Source organism: Mus pahari, chromosome 7, assembly GCF_900095145.1.
Source record: "Mus pahari chromosome 7, PAHARI_EIJ_v1.1, whole genome shotgun sequence".
NCBI classification, from domain to species: Eukaryota; Metazoa; Chordata; class Mammalia; order Rodentia; family Muridae; genus Mus; species Mus pahari.
Genome location: NC_034596.1, coordinates 15,145,633 through 15,163,460, shown reverse-complemented (window position 1 = coordinate 15,163,460; position 17,828 = coordinate 15,145,633). Strand labels below are relative to the sequence as shown.

The 17,828-nt window shown below is 47.5% G+C and overlaps 1 protein-coding gene across 1 annotated transcript in view; it reads left to right on the top strand.

Annotated features, from left to right (window-relative positions):
• Positions 1-1,879: 1,879 nt before the first annotated feature.
• Greb1 (growth regulating estrogen receptor binding 1) overlaps positions 1,880-17,828 on the top strand; it is a 69,096-nt gene continuing 53,147 nt past the window's right edge. Inside the window, exons 1-4 of the mRNA XM_029541192.1 lie at positions 1,880-2,120; positions 6,769-6,888; positions 8,683-8,859; positions 17,085-17,267. Coding sequence (XP_029397052.1) covers positions 1,964-2,120; positions 6,769-6,888; positions 8,683-8,859; positions 17,085-17,267 — 637 coding nt within the window. The 5' untranslated portion in view covers positions 1,880-1,963. The remainder of the gene's footprint in view (positions 2,121-6,768; positions 6,889-8,682; positions 8,860-17,084; positions 17,268-17,828) is intronic.

Below are 17,828 nucleotides of genomic sequence, written 5' to 3'. Positions count from 1 at the left end.
GGAAGGAAGTAGTCAGAGGACAGTGTGGCCTTACATGTCCCTATTGCTGAAGTCATGAACAAGCAGTTATTTTCTAGGAATTGGAAGGAATTCAACAGATGAGACTAGAAGGAAGCAGGAAGGAAGAAATATAAACCCAACACTAACATTAATGTCAGAGCCAAAGCCTGGAAGCCATCAGGAGGGTATAGGACACTGAGTGCTTGCTCTTGGACCAAAAGCAGACATTGAACCATAAGTACAAGTCAGAGAAGTGTTTGGGCAAGTGCCTGAGTTTTCTCTCAGTAGGATGTTATGAGCCATTAAAGTGATTTTAAAAGCGTGTGCAAGGGGGATGAGAGACAAGTGTATATCAAGTGAAGTAATGATATATGATTATCACTCTGTGGATACAGTCCCCATCCCTTCCCAGCCAAAGTTAAGAGTTAAGGTTGCAAAAACACTGCACAGTGGCAGGGCTGGTTCACGCGCTGTGGATGCACTCACCCTTAGCAGTTGAGAGGCCATGGATTTCCTCCTCAGGCCTGCAAACAAAACACAAAACAAAACAAGCAAACACGCAGATCCCTGTGGCAGCACACTGCTGATTCGTCTACCACCACGCATTTGGGGTTTTTTGGTTTTTGGTTTTGAGACAGAGCCTTCTCGTGTAGCTCTGGATGTCCTGGAACTTGCCTCGTAGACCAGACCGGTCTCAAATTCACAGAGATCCTCCTGCCTCTGCTTTCTGAGCACTGGGGCTAAAGGTGTACCTCTCCATTGCCACCTGGTTTCCATGATGCATTTGTATCTTGGAGCCTCTGTGTTAAGTGGAAGAAACCGTTGGCAGAGGCCTCCTGGCCAATGCTTCCATACGTGCGGTAGACAGGCCAAGGAAGGAGATCCTCAGTGACTGAGAGAAAGCTTGTTGCAGGGCAGGGTTCTGGGGATGATGGACATGCCAGACTGGCCATGTCACAGTTGCACAAAATGGAGAGTACAGTACAAACCAGTGAGTTGTCTACTTCAGTGTGTGAGTTAGTTATGAAGTTACCACAGACAAAGCAAGGCCGATTGTCTCGGGGGGGTGGGGGGTGGGAGTAGCATTGGTTTCCTCTTTTTTTTTTTTTTTTTCAGAGGTTCTGGGATTGTTCTGCATTACTCATTATGATAGAGACGTTCAATAAGCTAAAATACAGTCTTATCAGTGATTCTCAACCTTCCCAGTGTTGTGACCCTTTAATACAGCTCCTCATGTTGTGATGATCCCCAGCCATAAAATTAATTTCATTGCTATTTTGTAACTGTAATTTTGCTACTCTTATGAGTTGTAATGTAAATGTGCATTTTTTTTTTCCTGATGGTCTTAGGCAATCCTTGGACCTTAAAGGGGTTGTGATCCACAGGTTGAGAACCCTTTGGACTTTAAAAGGAGAATTTTAATAGCCAGCCTTTTACCAGAAACAGCAGAGATCCTGCCTTTAGGTGTGTGTGTGTGTGTGTGTGTGTGTGTGTGTGTGTATGTGTGTGGTGTGTGGTGTGTGTGTGTGTGCATGCACATGCATATCTCCTAAATCCTAATCCTAAAACCTGGGCTCATGCTCTCACGTCACACATATGAGTAGCCATTTCTGGCAAAAGTTAATCTCATTTGCCTGGGGACCCTTGGAGGCAGGATCCTATCTCTGGGGAAATCAGGAAAGCCTAAATGCTTCTTTGTGGGATACGCTAAGAGGCAGTGGGCTCTGTGAGTGTGGACTCAGTGGGGGTTGTTACTTATATAACTTCCTGTAATTGCCTGGCAGGAGCTGCCGAGAGCCGCCCTCTCCTGTCTGGGGCTGAGCACAGGCTGCAAGCCGTTCCCTCACACTACTGCTGCTGCTGCTGCTTGCCTCTTTGTCGGGTTTTGTGAGGAGTCAGCCCCTCTAGGCAGAACTGAAATGTCATTTTAACCAGAAGACTCTGTCTTCTTCGTGCTCCGGAGATGGGCAATTCCTATGCTGGCCAGCTAAAGAGCACACGGTTTGAGGAGGTCCTCCACAACTCCATTGAGGCTTCCTTACGCTCCAACACCCTGGTGCCCCGACCCATCTTCTCGCAACTGTATCTGGAGGCTGAGCAGCAGCTGTCATCGTTAGAAGGTAAGAATCACGCATTTCTTATGTCGGTGTGTGTGCAGTGTTTATTATGTGCAGCTACTGTTAACGACGGCCCTATTCAGAAGTCTAGTGAAAAAGAATGAAAGTTGCACACAGATTTTTTTTTTTTTTTTAAATTTGTTTCAAGGTAAGTTTCAGGCCAAAAAATACAAAGAAGAAAAACCTTGGACTCATAAGAGACAGGGAGAACACTGTATGCTGGGCTCCCCTGAAAGCATTATTTTTATCTGATGAGATGGTTTGTTGGTAAGGGATTTTAATACGTCTGACCCTTAGCTCTGTATTTCCTTTCTTTTCCTCCTGCGATTCATGCGATTCTTATCTTTGTAAAAATCATTTAGAGGTTATGTCTCTGTGTGGTAACAGGCGCAAGAGCCTCACAAAAGCTTAAAAGAAATTAATAGTAAACCTTAATGAATTTTACATGTACCAAGACTTAAATTAATAAATGACCTGTAAGTATGTGGAGGGCTTGAGAATTCCTCTTATCTGGAAGGTAAACTGAGTGTTTTCATGCCACGTAAGTAAGCCCGAAGCAATCCACAGGATGAAACAGCCACAAGTCTAGAATTATTTATTTATTTGTAAGTTCATGCTCTTTGCTTGAAATTACACAGAAATGTAAGTAGTTTTTGAAGTAGAAAAGGTCACGGTTTTAAAGTGGAAAAAAGATCATTAAAAAAAGAAAGAAAAATGTCTGTCAGGTTTATACTGTGTTGAGCTTTAGGGCACCGTGTGTGGCTTGCCTGTCTCGAAGCAACTCTGCGCTGATGGATGCCTGAAATCTCTTCTTTTTCTGAGAGGGCAAACGGAGCCTCCTTGCAAATGGCACAGATAAAGACCTAAGACCCCAACCAGGGTCTAAGTCTAAAGGAAAGTAGCTTGTGACCAGTGCTGTCAGGACAACCCGGAATTCTCTGATAGTCATTAAGAGAGTCCTGATGTTTTCTGGCATAGGAAGTGTCTGACTTCACAGGGCATAGAGAAGTCCTTGGATATTATTTAATTGATCCCATTTTTGATCAGATGAAAGGCTACTGTGAAATACAATTTCCAGGGACCTCCTTAACTACTTACGGTGTTGACAAGTCTTGCTTGTGTCAAATTGAGAGCAGCAGTCATGCTGGTGATAATTTAGAATACCCGAACAGTACCCGAAAGTCTACAGTCAGTTCACCTGCTATTGCCGAGGCCCAAGGTGACTTGGAGATTCTGAGGGGTCGCAGAATGGCTAGCTGGTCAGCGCTGGCTGTCAGTCTGGAGAGTCAGTGCACAGCTGCTCACAGGGGAACAGAGAGCAGCAGAAAGCCCGTGGGGGGCTACCAGTCACCTTCTTTGAAGCTGAAGATCTCCCTAGGTGGCCGAACTGCCCCCCCCCCCAGAGTGTGGTATTTTCCAGGGACACCTCCCGGCCAGCACCCTGACTCTGCTAGAACCCAGGAGTTCCTACTTAATTAATTAATGCTCTGCCTCTGAGTTTCATCCCAGCTCCCTGGGAAAGTGTTGAGGCTTATGAATTTGATTGCTCGGGTGCTGAGTGTCCCAAGCTCCTTGCCAGATGTCAGTGGGATGGCTGAGCCTTTGAGTGCGGGTGATGACTTGACCCAGCCCCTCTGCGCTTCTCCTTTCTCCGCAGTTGAATAGTCTGGGAACCATCCCTTGGGATCTTGTTTATCCAGTTGCAAAAGTCAGCCTGAAAATTCTGTGGAAGATGGCGACCTTTGGGTTTGTCAGATGCTACCATAAACCAAACACTAAGCTTGGGCCATATCTTCTGCATCATAAACTTCGGAGCAGACAGGCTTTTTTTTTTTTTTTTTTTTTTGGCCCCATCTTGTTTTGTCTGTCTGTCTCTTGTCAGGGTCTCTTATCTGATGGCTGGCCTTCCTCAGACAATACTGTTGTTGATGATGCTTATGACCAAGGTGCCGGGACACTAAACACCCGGGGATCTGGTAACATTTTATGTATTTGTGGGGGGTCATTTAGCAGGGGCCTTATTATAGCTTTGTTCTTTGAATTAGGGCTCTTACCTACTACCCCCTCTAGGGGAAAATCCTTTTACACAATGCTGACTTTTCAAGAGAAAGCCCAAGAAGACAGATAACTGCATCAGCTCTAGGCATCACAAATTTACTATTTGGATGGAATGCAGGTCAATTCCTATAATCCCACCTGCTCAGAATGATGAGCACCTCATGACAGGAGAAGAGATTGAGCATAAACACCCGAGTAAATGGCCTTATGTGCCTGTGGTCAGGGCTCTATGGGGTCCTTAGCTTTGTGTTTTATTATTACTGCACTAAGTCCTGATGGTTTTGTCTAAGATCACTTTAAGGCTCTCACCCTGCCAGGAGACCCCCGTAAACATGTCTGCTCCAGGCCTGTGCTGCCTGAAAAGCCCATCAAAGTCCGGAAAGTCTGCCGCAGACAGACCTTTGACCTTTAATCCTGCCTACAGTTTGAGCCCTTTGGCTCTCTGAGGCTTAAGACCCTCGTCTCTTGTTTCTTTCTAAGTGTGTTGGAATGTCTGTTCACTGGGCTTAGCAGAATAACGCCCAGCCCCTTCTCTGTGGCTCATCCTTGCCTCTGACTTTGGGGGGTGTTCGCTTTTGGTTCTTGGGGATCTTGTGTGACTTTCCACTCCAAGCCTAGAGTCTGTGTCACTCTGGGTCTGTGCAGAGCTAGATCAGAGTCCCAGGGGACCTGTTCCATCTACCGTCATGCTGGATGCTGGACCGTCAAGCTGGATGCTGGATGCTGGTGCCTGGAGTCTGCTGGGAATCAGAGACTGGGTGCAGGGGCTAACCTGTGCCTACTTTAAGCACAGGGAAATGCCGAGGAGATGAGGCAGCTGGGCTCACTCCTCCCAGCCTGCTTGTCTTGTGCAATCTCCCACAGTTTTCCTACCACTTGGTCTTTGTGTGTTCTGCACCCACAAGGTCCAGGGCACCAGGAAGGATAGAGAGCTGTTATTTCCTTCTCAAGGTCTTGGCCCCAGTCACGTTATGTCCCCAGTAGCTTGTACAGTTATAGGCACAAAACTTGATATTATTCTAAGGTGCCACCTTTTCTAGCACAGTGGTTCTCCATCTTCCCAATGCTGTGACCCTTTAGTACAGCTGCTCATGTTGTGGTGACCTGCAACCGTAAAATTATTTCCGTTGCTACTTCATAACTGATTTTGCTACTGTTATACTGTTGTACTGATATACAGCCCCTGCGGGAGTTGTGGCCCGCAGGCTGTTCTAGAATATTGTAACTCACAATGGCCTTAGGGCTCCCCAATGTGCTTTGCACAGAGAGGTAAGTTGAGTGTCCCATGGCCACAACCAGCAACAACAAACTAAGAACTGAACTGTGACTTCCCAGAGCTGTGGTCTAGACTTTTCCATTACACATAATTTTGTTGTTAACCTAAAACCTTTGGAGGGAGGGAGGCTGTTAGAGCCAAGTATGAGAACAGTAGGAGACATAAAACAAGCCAGGAGTTAAGAGACCGGGGAACAAAAAAGAGAGGAGGCAGACAAATCTAAGGGTGCTCGTAAGGACCTTTCCCACAGGCTAATCTATGTGCTGGTTGGTAATTGAAATTTAAAGATAACACTGAGAAGTATTTTTACCTAAGACACTATGAGAAAAGACACTGGAAGGACTAAATGTCAGCAGCCTTGGAAAAGTTCATTTTTGTGAACCTCCTGCTTTCCCCAACTGTGGGAAAGGCTGACACTCGCTCGGAACAGTGAGCTGCTCTTTGTTCAGCGTGACCCTTGCACTGAGAATCTTGCTAGATGCTGGATCAGTAAGGGAAGACAGGAGTCGGGGGGCTGCCCTAAGCTCACCATATCGAGAAGTGATGCTCAAGGCCAGGACTCTCCCCACCAGTTTCACATTTGCTGTTCCTCCTTTCTTGAAACAGCAGCATGTTTGGCCCAGTGTTCTAGAAGCCACCCTCCCCTGTGTGTAGGTTTGCATTTCCAGCAATGAATATATGCACTCTTTGGATGAACACTAGTGGATAGATAGCTCAGCAGCCCCCTTATGCAATGTTGAGGCAGTGCATGCTACTTGTGTTTTCAAGAACACTAGGGACACCTGTAGACCCACAGGCTCAGCCACAGGTCCTTGAGCAGCTGTGGCTCAGCGACTCTCTGTTAGTCCTAGGTTCCTTACTTGTGACACAGGTTACATGTTACATTGTGATGAACATCGTATATGAATGTTTTCAGAATGCCTACTATGTGGTGTTGAAGTATTTAGCAAGCTTCCGTATCCATAGCAACTCCCTTGCACCCGGGCAGGGGTGTGCAGCTGTGGTGGCTAGAGGAGAAGTGAACTTGAGCTTGAGTCTGTGTGCTCCGTGGGGAGTCATCCTCCCTGAGACAGCCTTGGCTTTTCCTCTTGGTACAGAAGATCAGGATGCCCAACTTCCTAAGGACCACTGAGTTACAGAGCAGCAAGGCTCTACTGAGTGCTTCTTAGAGCAGTGCAAGCCTCCTTTCCCTTGCATGACCAGTTCCCCAGGCCCTGGGTCTTTATTGAGCTTGTAGCTGAAGGTAGAGGGAAAGCAGGCTTTTAAAGCCCCACAGCAGCTTCCTTACAAACCATCCCCGCTGTCTTCCACATCTAGGCGGCAGCCGAGCAGACAATGAGGAAGAAGAAGAAGATGGAGAAGGAGGGTTAGAACCCAGCAGTCCCCCAAATGCCTACCAGCTGCCCCCTCCTCCTGAGGGCTGCTGCACCACGGATGGTAAGACACTGCACCTCTGCTCAGGATTGGCAGCTGGGTCATAGCCCTCCTCGTCCCCAGAGATGTGAGCTGGGCTCATGTTCCTATATAGGAGGATGAGGGTCGGCCCCAGCTGCTCGGCCGCTGTAGACAGCCTCAACTGTAGGAATGGCATGGGCTCCAATAGTCATTGTTTTGGGTCTGTTATTTGGAAGTCAGAACATACTTTCCTTACTCAGGTTGACCTTGCAGGGTATTTGATTTGAAATGGGATAGGAATGACCTTTTGTGTCTTTTCAGTTCATGGCTGTGAAGCTAACATATTTGCATTATTTTGAATTTGGGCAGGCAGCAGTACTACTGCTGTTTTGCTGATGAGGAACATAGGCAAGGCATGCTGGGTATGGTAGCATCTCAGTACAGTGGTGAAAGCTTATGCTCTATACCCAGAAAGGCCTGCAGGTTCACATTCTAGACCCCACTACTCCGAAAACCAAGGGTTGCCCATCACTATGAGAATAAACAGCAGTTGACATATTGAACCCTTATTCCAGAAGTTCAGAGGTTAAAGATGAGAACTTGGGGGCTATATCTGGGGAGACAGATGCTTTATACCCTCTGTGTGAATGGTAAGCTTGGCAGCATGGGGACTGAGGAAAACTCCAGATGTAGGCAGAGAGCTTCAGAGAAGCTCCCTGGACGAGAGGGTCCTTCCTCTGGGTTTTAGATGATCTGTATGAGTTAGCCAGGAGACTTCCATGGGTGGGGAAGCTCAGAAACTGCAGAGGAAGCAGTGGTGCAAAGGCTTGTGGGGTGAGATGCATGTTGCCCTGGACCTGCAGGTGAATGAACAGGGCACTCAGGCATGGCCTGGGAGCGGTGACAGAGTGGGACTGGAAAACGATCAGGGTAGCTGTCATGCCCTCTGCACTCTGAGGCCTGACCTTGACCCTATCCCTGACCCTGACCCAGAGTGCCAGCTGATGTTACTGAGACAAAGAAGTCAGTACAGCTGTTAACAGGGTCATCTAGTGTCCCCAGAGGGAAAGGGTGAGAAGGGCGGTCTCTAAAGTGGCTTTCACTGGATTTCTGCATCCCTGCGGTAGACCCTGACCGCCTTAGCCCATATTCTCCAGCTGCCCTAAAGGTGGACTGCTTGTTGGGCTGAGAGAAAGTCTGATGAGGGACCAGTGCAGACCGCCTGGAGCAGCCGAAGGAAGAGAAGTTTGTGAAGGCTGAAAGGGCCCTGAGTTAGCTCCCAGGATGGGGAAGGGTCTCACGTCTCTCTGGTGGTTAACTGCAGGAAGCCTGTGCAGTTAGCTCACCCTCATCTAGAGCAAGGCTCAGGAGAGAACCCGAGAAACCCCAACCATTCCCTCTTCTCTATCCGTCCTTGGAGACTTTTGAGAACTTATTTTTCCTCGTAGGAAATACATTTAAAAGTTTTGTAAATACAACATCCAAAAGGTGTGGAGAGACTTCTGCTGTGCACCCCAAGCTCCCACTGGGGAAGCCGAGGAGGCTCTGTTCTGGCCCTTCCCCTGAGTGAACCCATTCTGCAGCCCAATAAAATATAGTATGTGAAAGATGAGACAACTTTCACTTTCTGATGGTTTTGTCTCGTCTCAGAGGTAATTTAGCATCAAACCCTAACTTCTCAGAGGTAATTTAGCATCAATCCCTAACTTCTCAGAGGTAATTTAGCATCAAACCCTAACTTCGAAGAGACAAGGGTCTTAGGTGTTCCTTCTGCCCCTAGGCCCTTGGTTTCCGGAAATCTCAGGACAGTGTGTGAGCCCTGTCTACCCCTTCTAGGCTTCTGTCAGGCTGGGAAGGACCTTCGTCTCGTCTCCATTTCCAATGAGCCCATTGAAGTCCCTGCAGGCTTCCTCCTGGTGGGTGCTAAGTCTCCCAGCCTGCCGGACCACCTCCTGGTGTGTGCAGTGGACAAGAGGTTCTTGCCTGATGACAATGGCCACAATGCCCTGCTCGGTGAGTTCTTTCTTTTATTTGTGACTACGTCTTCATGTAATGGGGCAGGGGAAGGGAGGCCTCAGCTGCTCGTGATAAGGGGTACTTCTGTATTCTATACATGATTTTTTTCTCTTTTGGTACATTTCTTTATGGAATGGAAGAAAAATGGGAATTATTTAAAAATATTACTGGCTTGGACTTTGGAGATAGTTTGCCCCAAGTTAGCTCTTTAACAGCTGTGTAAAATGCCAGGTCTGATGGTTATGCTTTCAATAACTCCAGACAGATAGATCCTTGGGGCGTACCGGGTAGCCAGTACAGCTGAATTATCAAACCCAAGGATATCTCAAAAAACAAAAACAAAAACAAAAACAAAAACAAAAACAAAAACAAAAAACAAAAACAAAAACAAGCTGAGCAGTTCTTCAGGGATGACAGCTGAGGTTGGCCACTAGGATTCCCACACACGTATGTATTTGACAACACACATAATTTTTTTTTTTTGAAATGACTGTCTGCTTCCCTCCAGAAAGCCTACCACTTAGTATTATTTTTTTTTTTTCATAGTTTGTCGTTCAAACCTACCTTTGCCTGTCTGGACCAGAAAGGGCTTAAACATCCTGTTCCAGAGAGTTTCAGCAGTTAGCAGGCAGGGGAATGAGGCTATGTGTGCCAGTGTGCATGCCTGTTTGTCCCTGCCACTGGGTGGTCACATCTGAATGATTGCCAGGCTCTCTAGCCACCTTCTGCTTTGCTTTACAGCGCCCCCTGGAGAGGTGGAGTCTGCCACAGTTCTGTAGGCGAGCTTAGACTTGTTCATGAACTTGCCCTAAGTCATGAGTGAAGAAGACACCAGGAGCCCAAGTTCAAGTCTTTTCAGCTCCAAGTTCTTCCCTTACTCACTGTGCCCCTCAGTCTTTTGCTGTGGTCAAGGTTCAGTTGGGGGTTGCAGCTTTCCCTCCTGCCCTGGGGAACCTGTCTATAGGCTTTCAAATAGTCACTGGCCCACTAAGGTCCTGCACTGACTCATTGCGATGAGGAGACCAGGCCAACCTGTTGCTCAGATGACATTATTATGTTCTTGCTGTGTACCTTGCTCCCTTCATGTGCAGTATCACGGAAGAGGCAGTAGGACCGAGAGCCCAGAGATCTCTGTTTACTGTTTACCCACAGACTTCCCCATAGCTCCCTATGCCCCCTTCACCCACGCAGTAGAGAGGGCTTTGAATATATGTTCTGGCCTTGGGTGGTTTGTCTTGTCTAGTGACTTTGGATTTGCCCATTCGTCTCTTTGGAGAGCTGGGTAATGGGGGACTTGGCAGTGGTCCAGTTTCACATGGGGTCTCCTCATGGTAGGAGAGACAATTCCTGGGACAAAGTTATATGGATTGAGACCCCTTACAACCTCCTCCATGTTCTCCATGTGATTCAGTCCTTTAAACATCCAGTCTTGTGCTTCTTCTTATGGCCCCAAACCAGGTGGGGGGAAATCCACAATATGGGAAGGCTAGTGGGATGGAGGGAGGAGAGAGGAGGAATTGGGGAGAAAAGAATGAATAGTTACTGCTTCCAGTCTGGGGTGGGTTGCAATGTGTAAACTCTCAAACAAGGCAGATGAATGCTCCCAGGAAGGAACAGCATAGCTTGGTGTGTGTGTGTGTGTGTGTGTGTGTGTGTGTGTGTCTGAGGGAATCTCTGTGTCTCTCCAGGAGCTCGCTCACTCACTGGGTATATAGAGCTTGCTCACTGGTGCATGTAGTCCTCGTATTATGGCGGTGCTTCACGCAGCTGGCTTTTGATCTACTGGTGGGGTGGGGTGGAATGAGGTGGGACAAGGGGGGAATCTTGTCTGAATTCCACCCTTTGTGACTATAAGGGAATTACTGGGGCAGTAAATCAGGGAGGTTCTGCCTCTTGAGGCTCGGAGACAGGAATCTTCCAGCTCCTTCTCCTCCAGCCCCTAATAGTCTGGCTCCTCCCCAGTGGCTGGAGTGGCCAGGAAGGAACTTTGTTAATTGCTGGCAAAAAGCCATCCGGAATGAAGAACAAGGGCTGGCTGGAAATAGCCTGTGCTCTCTCCTTTGAACATAACTTTATGCTCTCAGCTTGGACACTTAACACTGTTTTGGTTTCCTGCTATTAACCCCGGGTGGCTGTCCAGAACAAGGTGGTCCCCACAGCTCCTGCAGTAACCAGGCTCAGCCCTGCTTACTGATCCATACAACAGGGTCTGTGGATCATCTTGGAGGAGGCAAAGCCTTCTTAGGAATATTGTTTTAGCAGCTTTAAAGCTGTCGAGGGATTTCGCCTGAGAAAATTGAAAGATTAACATTCTAGGTGTGATCCTGAGATTTTGCTGCTGTTGTTGTTGTCAGTAGTTAATCTAAGTTAACCAATACCTTACCCATCAGAGAAGCCAACGTCCGTCTTTGTGGCATGCTTATTTCTTAGGTGAAAATGAGTCTATAGTTTAGTTAGTAGGCAAAATATTCACACATTTGTTGAATATGTGAGGTCAAATGAAGCCTGGTGTCTCGGTATACCTGGGAACTCAACCCTTCCATTGGGAGCTTCTGGTTTGATAGGGAGATGCAAGCAGAAAAAAACTGGGAGTCCATTGGGATCCATAGGTCCATAGCAAGTAGCCATGCCAACAAATCTTATACCCAACCTTGCGGGCGTCATGCCCTAGAAGGTCACTAGGGTGTAAGCACGGACTGTTGGTGATGGAGAAGGTGCTTTAGAGGTAGCTGGTTTCAAGATGGGCCCTGAAAAATGAGTAAAGAAATTTTCTAATTGGGAAGAAGCAGCTCCAGTGGCCGCAATGGCACTCACATAGTAAATCCTACCCATTGGAGACACGCGTCTGGGGCTACCCCGAGGAAGCCGCAGAGACAGGCGAGGCAGAGACACTGTCATCTAGCGTTTATGTGTGACGCACAGGAAGCACAGGGTGACTCGCAGAGGGGAAAGGGCCTCTTGCCACCCATGGTGTGGCCACTCGAGACGGGTGAAGCTGGCCCTTCACTGGGTCCTGCAGGACAGATGCTGGGAAGCCACCTTTGACCTTCAACATGGAAAAGAGCCCAGGAGGCCTCCATGTCCTTTGTCTTCGGTAGTTTCAGTGTTGGGGGCAGCTGGCCCTGCGCCTCGCAACTCCCCGCTCTTCTCTCCACCAGGGTTACCTGGAAGCAAATCCCACCCCCTATGTACTTCATCTGAAACTATTGCCGTGTGTATCTGTCTCTAAAGGACAAGGACATTTTTTTTTTTTTCTGGGAAGCCAGTGCTATTATCCTATGTAAAAAAACTAAGGCCTTCATAAATATTATTAACTACTCAGTGAGTTCTGATTTTATCATATACTCTTTTTTAAAAGTTGATTTATTAAATTCAAGACCCAATGTTTTCTAAAAGCATTTTTTTGATTTAATTTTTTCTCTTTTTGAATTGTTAATATGTGTTTATATTTTGAGACATATGGCCTTGTTCTACTTATACTCAATTTTATGCCGTATGGGGTCTGAAACCCAATGCAAAGCAAGCAGATGCTCCCCCACGTGAGGCACCTCCTTGGCTCCTGTCTTAAAATTATGTGACCCTTCTCCTTCATTTTCCCTTCCAGTTTATACTTTTAAGAAATATTGGTGGTGTTATGAATAAGGCAATTAGGGGCTGCAGGGGTGCCTGAGGGGTTAGGAGGGCTTGCTGCTTTTCCAGAGTTTTCAGTTCAGTTCCTAGTATCTGCTCCAGGTCTAGGAGAATCAATTATCTTCTTATGGTCTGTGTGAGTTCCTTCACACATATGGGCATTCCCTCACACAATTACATACTCTCTCTCTCTCTCTCTCTCTCTCTCTCTCTCTCTCTCTCTCTCTCTCTCACACACACACACACACACATAAACAAAAATAATAAATAAATCTTCTAAAAGTAAGGCAATTATTATGTTTTAAAATGTTCTCTTGGGGCTTACACATACAACTGATTTTTATCAGAAAAGAAACAGAAGCAGAGAATGAGTTTGGGGTTAGTATAGGACTCAATGTAACTGATGTTCTTACTGAAGTTTCAGGCTCTCCACACTGTGCCCCAGCACCCTGCCCTGACCCCTGTCTCACCCGGGGTCAGTCTGACTCAGCTTTGCGTACATCTTCCACACAAGTCGAGTGTTTCTGCATGAAACTGGGCTAGGGCTCACTTCAAGGGGAAACTGAATCAGTCTCTCCCTTCTTTGCTCTCAGAGTGTGCTCATACCCACGAACATGGATGTTTGTGACCACTCACTGTGGCCACTCATGCCTCTCACTGGGCTAGCTTGGAGGTCTTCTTTCGACTGTGTGCATCAGTGGGAATCCAGCCTGTTCATGAGGGTTGGATGACGAAGACTCCCCTTTCTGCAAAGGACATAATCCCGGAAACAAGCTCACCCTCTCCAATGGCCATAAAGCCATGTGCTTAGATGCCACCCACCAAGTCCAAAGGAAGCCACTGTGGGGGCTTCTAGGAAGAATCACTTCAGTCTGGGAGGAAATGGCAGCTTTGTCTCCGCCTTCCTTCTCTCTTCTGTGACTGAGCAATGGAAACCCAGGCAGGGCCACTTCTTACCTCTTACCACCTGCACTCTCCTCTTTCCCATTTAGTTCAAGGGGAAGGAGAGAGGACTCCAGGCTCTAAGTCTGGGACCTGTTATATATCCAGGGGACACCTTAACCCTTGTAGTGTTCTTGTAGGTGGTTTTATAGAAGAGATGGCATACATCAAAGCTGGGCCCACTCTAGGCCACGGGGAAGTCACTTCTCTGTGCCTTGATTCCCCTCACCTGTAAACTGGAGACATTATGGATTGACTGACTTACAGGTTTCATGAGATTCAACGTGCGGGGTGGACCTTGATAGCATAAAGTGGTTCACACACCCAGCTTAACACACCGTGGCTGTACAATAAATATTAGCTCTGGTCATATTTGCAGACGATAAAACGGAAGCTCAGAGATGTGAGGAAACCTGGTATATTTAAGTCAGGACTCAAGCCTGAGTCCTACTGGCATCTGTATTCCTGCATGCTTGCTGCATGGGTGGGTGGTGCCCTCCCCATAGGAGGGCATGCTTCACAAGGCAGCCTGCAGGTACAGCATCCATTCAGGGATATGGTCCTGTAATGGCTAGCCCTCTGGTTGCCAAATGAGCTCTGTGGAAAGATCCTGGGGTGCTGGGGTTAGGAGAGGGCTATTTGTATAGATCATGTAGTAACTGCATAGTCCCTTCATTTCTAGGATCTGTGCCCAGCAGGAGTCTGAGACTTATGTTCAGATACCTCACTTTCTGATGAGGTCTTTATAAACTTCCAAGTCCCAGGGTCAATTCCCAAAAGGAAGGGCTCCGTGTTGTACTCTTTCTTGAAAGTGTTCACCGCCCTTCAAGGAATTTCCTGACTCTTTGGATGACATCATCTGCTCATCTGGTGGTTTGAGCCCTTCCTTTCCTCAAGGCTGGGTCCTATGTTCTCGCCCTGGCTTCTTTGCTTATCCCTCAGAAAAGCTTTGTCCCCAACTGGAAGCAGTCTGCTTGCTGGCACCCAACTGTCCACTGTGCAACGGGACCAGAAGCTTGCTCTCACCTCTGAGCCATCAGGAGCTGCTGCAGCTGGCTCCAGTTGCTTCCTGCTGGGCATGCTTGCTGACACCATGAGGCCCCCATGCACATGGCTTGTAGCCTGGCTAGCCAGTCACTGAAGAGTGTCCTTGACCTTGTAGTTCCTGTGTCTTGTTCAGTATCTTTCCGATCCCTGGATGTTTCTCAAGGTTGTACTCTTAAGGGTCAGTCAGGCTGTGTGTGTCTCAAGGTTTCTAGGTTGGAAGCCAGTAGGTAAATAGAAGGGTTAATTATTATTAATTAGTTGGTTAGTTATGCCCCTCTTTCCGACCTTCTTGATAATGTCACATGGTGCTCGCAGTCAGCACACACCCGCTTACAACTCAGCATGTGCGCAGTCACCCCAGCATGGCCCTTTGGGAGAGAGCTGTGAGGGACAAGATATGCCTTTCCCTGATGCTGAGCAGATTCCAGGACTCGAGCGAGATGAGTGTGCGTGTCTGGGAAAGTGCCCATTCCCTCTGAGCCAAGGAGCTGAGCACTGAGGAATGGCTGGGCATGTGTTGGGGGTTTGTGGAAGAGACTGAGGCTGGGCAGGGTAGGGGCAGTTAGAGTGCATGAGTTAAGAGGCACCTTGTCTTAGTGAGAAGATGAAGCTAGCGATGGATGGGGGAGTCCACAGCCTTGGGTGCCTGTGGACCTGGACTTCATCCTTCGGTTGAGGTTACATGCCTCTCTTGTGTGTCTGATACGAAGGATTTCACAAGAACGTTCTGTCGTCCATAGTGACTGGCAATGAGTCAGTTAAGCCGAGTGCCCTGCGCACTTGACAGCGAATGGCACATTGTGCCTGGCCCTGTGTGCACACTAGCCTCTTCCAAGTCCCCCACAGCATTGTGCCTGTGAGCTGCTACCTGTCCACACTGGTACAGCATGAGTGGGATTTCTATGGTCAATTCATCCAGTATTGATCCCTGATAGGCTGGGGTTTTCCCTTGTCTCTAAGGCCTTTTATAGACTATTAAACTGCTCATGATATGCCAACTGGAGATTTTTGTGCAATATGGAGTCTTCTCTTGGGCAATGGTTTTCACTTTTCATCTCACTTACTAGAGTTCTTTTGAATATTAGCCAGAGTCCCCAGGGACAGTCTGTTTAAGAGCAGTGCTTATGTAGGGACATGTGGCTTTTATGGCCTCACGCAAAATGACCTCTGGAGACCAACAAGCAGAGAGCATGATAAAGTAAGTAAATCTGGTTCTGCCCCAGGCCAGGGCCTCCCTTGACCCGGGACCTTGGACTTACAGGAACCAAACTGGCTATTGACAGGGCAAGGTTGTCACAGGCTTACACAGGAGCGGTGCTTAAATGGAGAGGCAGAATTATCATATATGAGTCTTGTATTAACCAATGCCTGTGGCTGGCTCTGTTGGAATGGCTCTGTGCTTTGGAGAGATCCTTTTAAACACATGCTCTGCCTGTCTGTAGCTTGTACAAGGAGGTTTCTTGTCACTACCTGGATGGCCTGTCTAGGGCTGCAGGCTGACAGAAGAGCCTGTCTATCACAGTAGAAAGATTGCCTGGCCTGACATCGCTATGGCAATGTCTCTACTCTGCTGGCTGATGAACTTTGGATCTCACTCCCAGGGTCCCCACCATGCATTTGGTATTTCTTAGCATATAAAATAATGGGTTGTATTGTGACATTTTCATGCATATATATCATTGCATTTTGTTCATATTCACATATAGCTACCCTTCCTGGTTCTCTTTCTCCTTTCAATGTTACACCTTTATTATAAATCTAAAGCAATATATATTATGTATATCAGTATGTATCATGTATTTCACACATATAAAGATACCCTAAAACAAACAAACAAACAAAAAACCAAGCTGGGCGTGGTAGCGCACGCCTTTAATCCTAGCACTCAGGAGGCAGAGGCAGGCAGATTTCTGAGTTCGAGGCCAGCCTGGTCTACAAAGTGAGTTCCAGGACAGCCAGGACTATACAGAGAAACCCTGTCTCGGACCCCCCCCCCCAAAAAAAAATCTGATTCAGCATATCAGGGAAAAAATATATATTGTCTTTCTTCCCCCATTATCCTCTTATTCTTTTTTCTCCCTCTTTTAAAGATATATATAGATATATACATATATCTATATATATAGCCACCCACATACACATACATATACATATATGTTTAAAATAAAGATTAAGCATCTGAGAGATGTGCGTGTTTGTCTTTTAGAGTCTGGCTTATTTCACTTAACATGATGCCCTCCAGTTTCATTCATTTTTCACCCCCCTTCAGATGATAAAATTGTGTTCTTCACTGTGGCTGAATAAAATTCCATTGTGTGTGTAGACTACATTTTCTTCATCCATTCACATGTGTGGAATTTTCAGTATGCCCCCAAGAGGGTGAAATCTCTCATGCTTGCCCAGACTCACTTCTGTGGCCCAGTCTCTTCGGTCCTGTTGAGTCAAGGGTGTCTTGACTCCCTGGTCTGATTGATTACCAGGACAGGTCCTCTGCCTACAGCACTCTCTGGGTGATGGTCTGGGGTTCAAGTTGTTTGAGGAGGAGACTGGAGGGGAGTTGAAAGGGAGACAGAGAGGCTCATGGCATGCTTCTTCCTGCCCAGGTTTCTCTGGGAACTGCGTTGGCTGTGGAAAGAAAGGCTTCTGCTATTTCACTGAGTTCTCCAACCACATCAACCTGAAGCTGACCACACAGCCCAAGAAACAGAAGCACCTCAAGTATTATCTGGTCCGGAATGCACAAGGGACACTGACCAAAGGACCTTTGATTTGCTGGAAAGGCTCCGGTGAGGGAGGGGCTGGAATCCGGAGGGTCGGAGGGGGAGGGAGCTGGGTATGCATTCCCAGTGGGCATTGTGAGGCCAGGAGGGGGTGGAATCTCTGTACAGTGGTACAGACGGTAGCAGGAGGCCAACATGGCACTGAAGATAGATGCCCCTTGGGGATGGTACTTGGACAACTTAGGCGACAGATTCACTGGGCTGGGTAAACAGTAGCAGAGGGCCACCTGGTACTGAGCCTCTTTTTGGAGGCTAATACCCACCAAAAAGGGACAGTGGATCTTGTTCCCAGGGGACATTTATCACTGCCTGGGGATGCTCCTGATCATAAAGACTAGAGGCGGCTACAGGCACTTCCAATACTGATAAACACCCCACAGTATGTAAGACAGCCCCCAGCAAGAGACTCCTATTCTCAAGGTGTCACAGGGAGGAGATGGAGAATGCTGAGCTTGAACAATGCCACTCCATCACCCTCTGCATCCCTGAACCCTGTGACCAAAGAGACAGCGCTGGGGTGCTAGTCCTCAGGGGTGAGCTCGGCTTCACCAGGAAAGGCTGCACCCT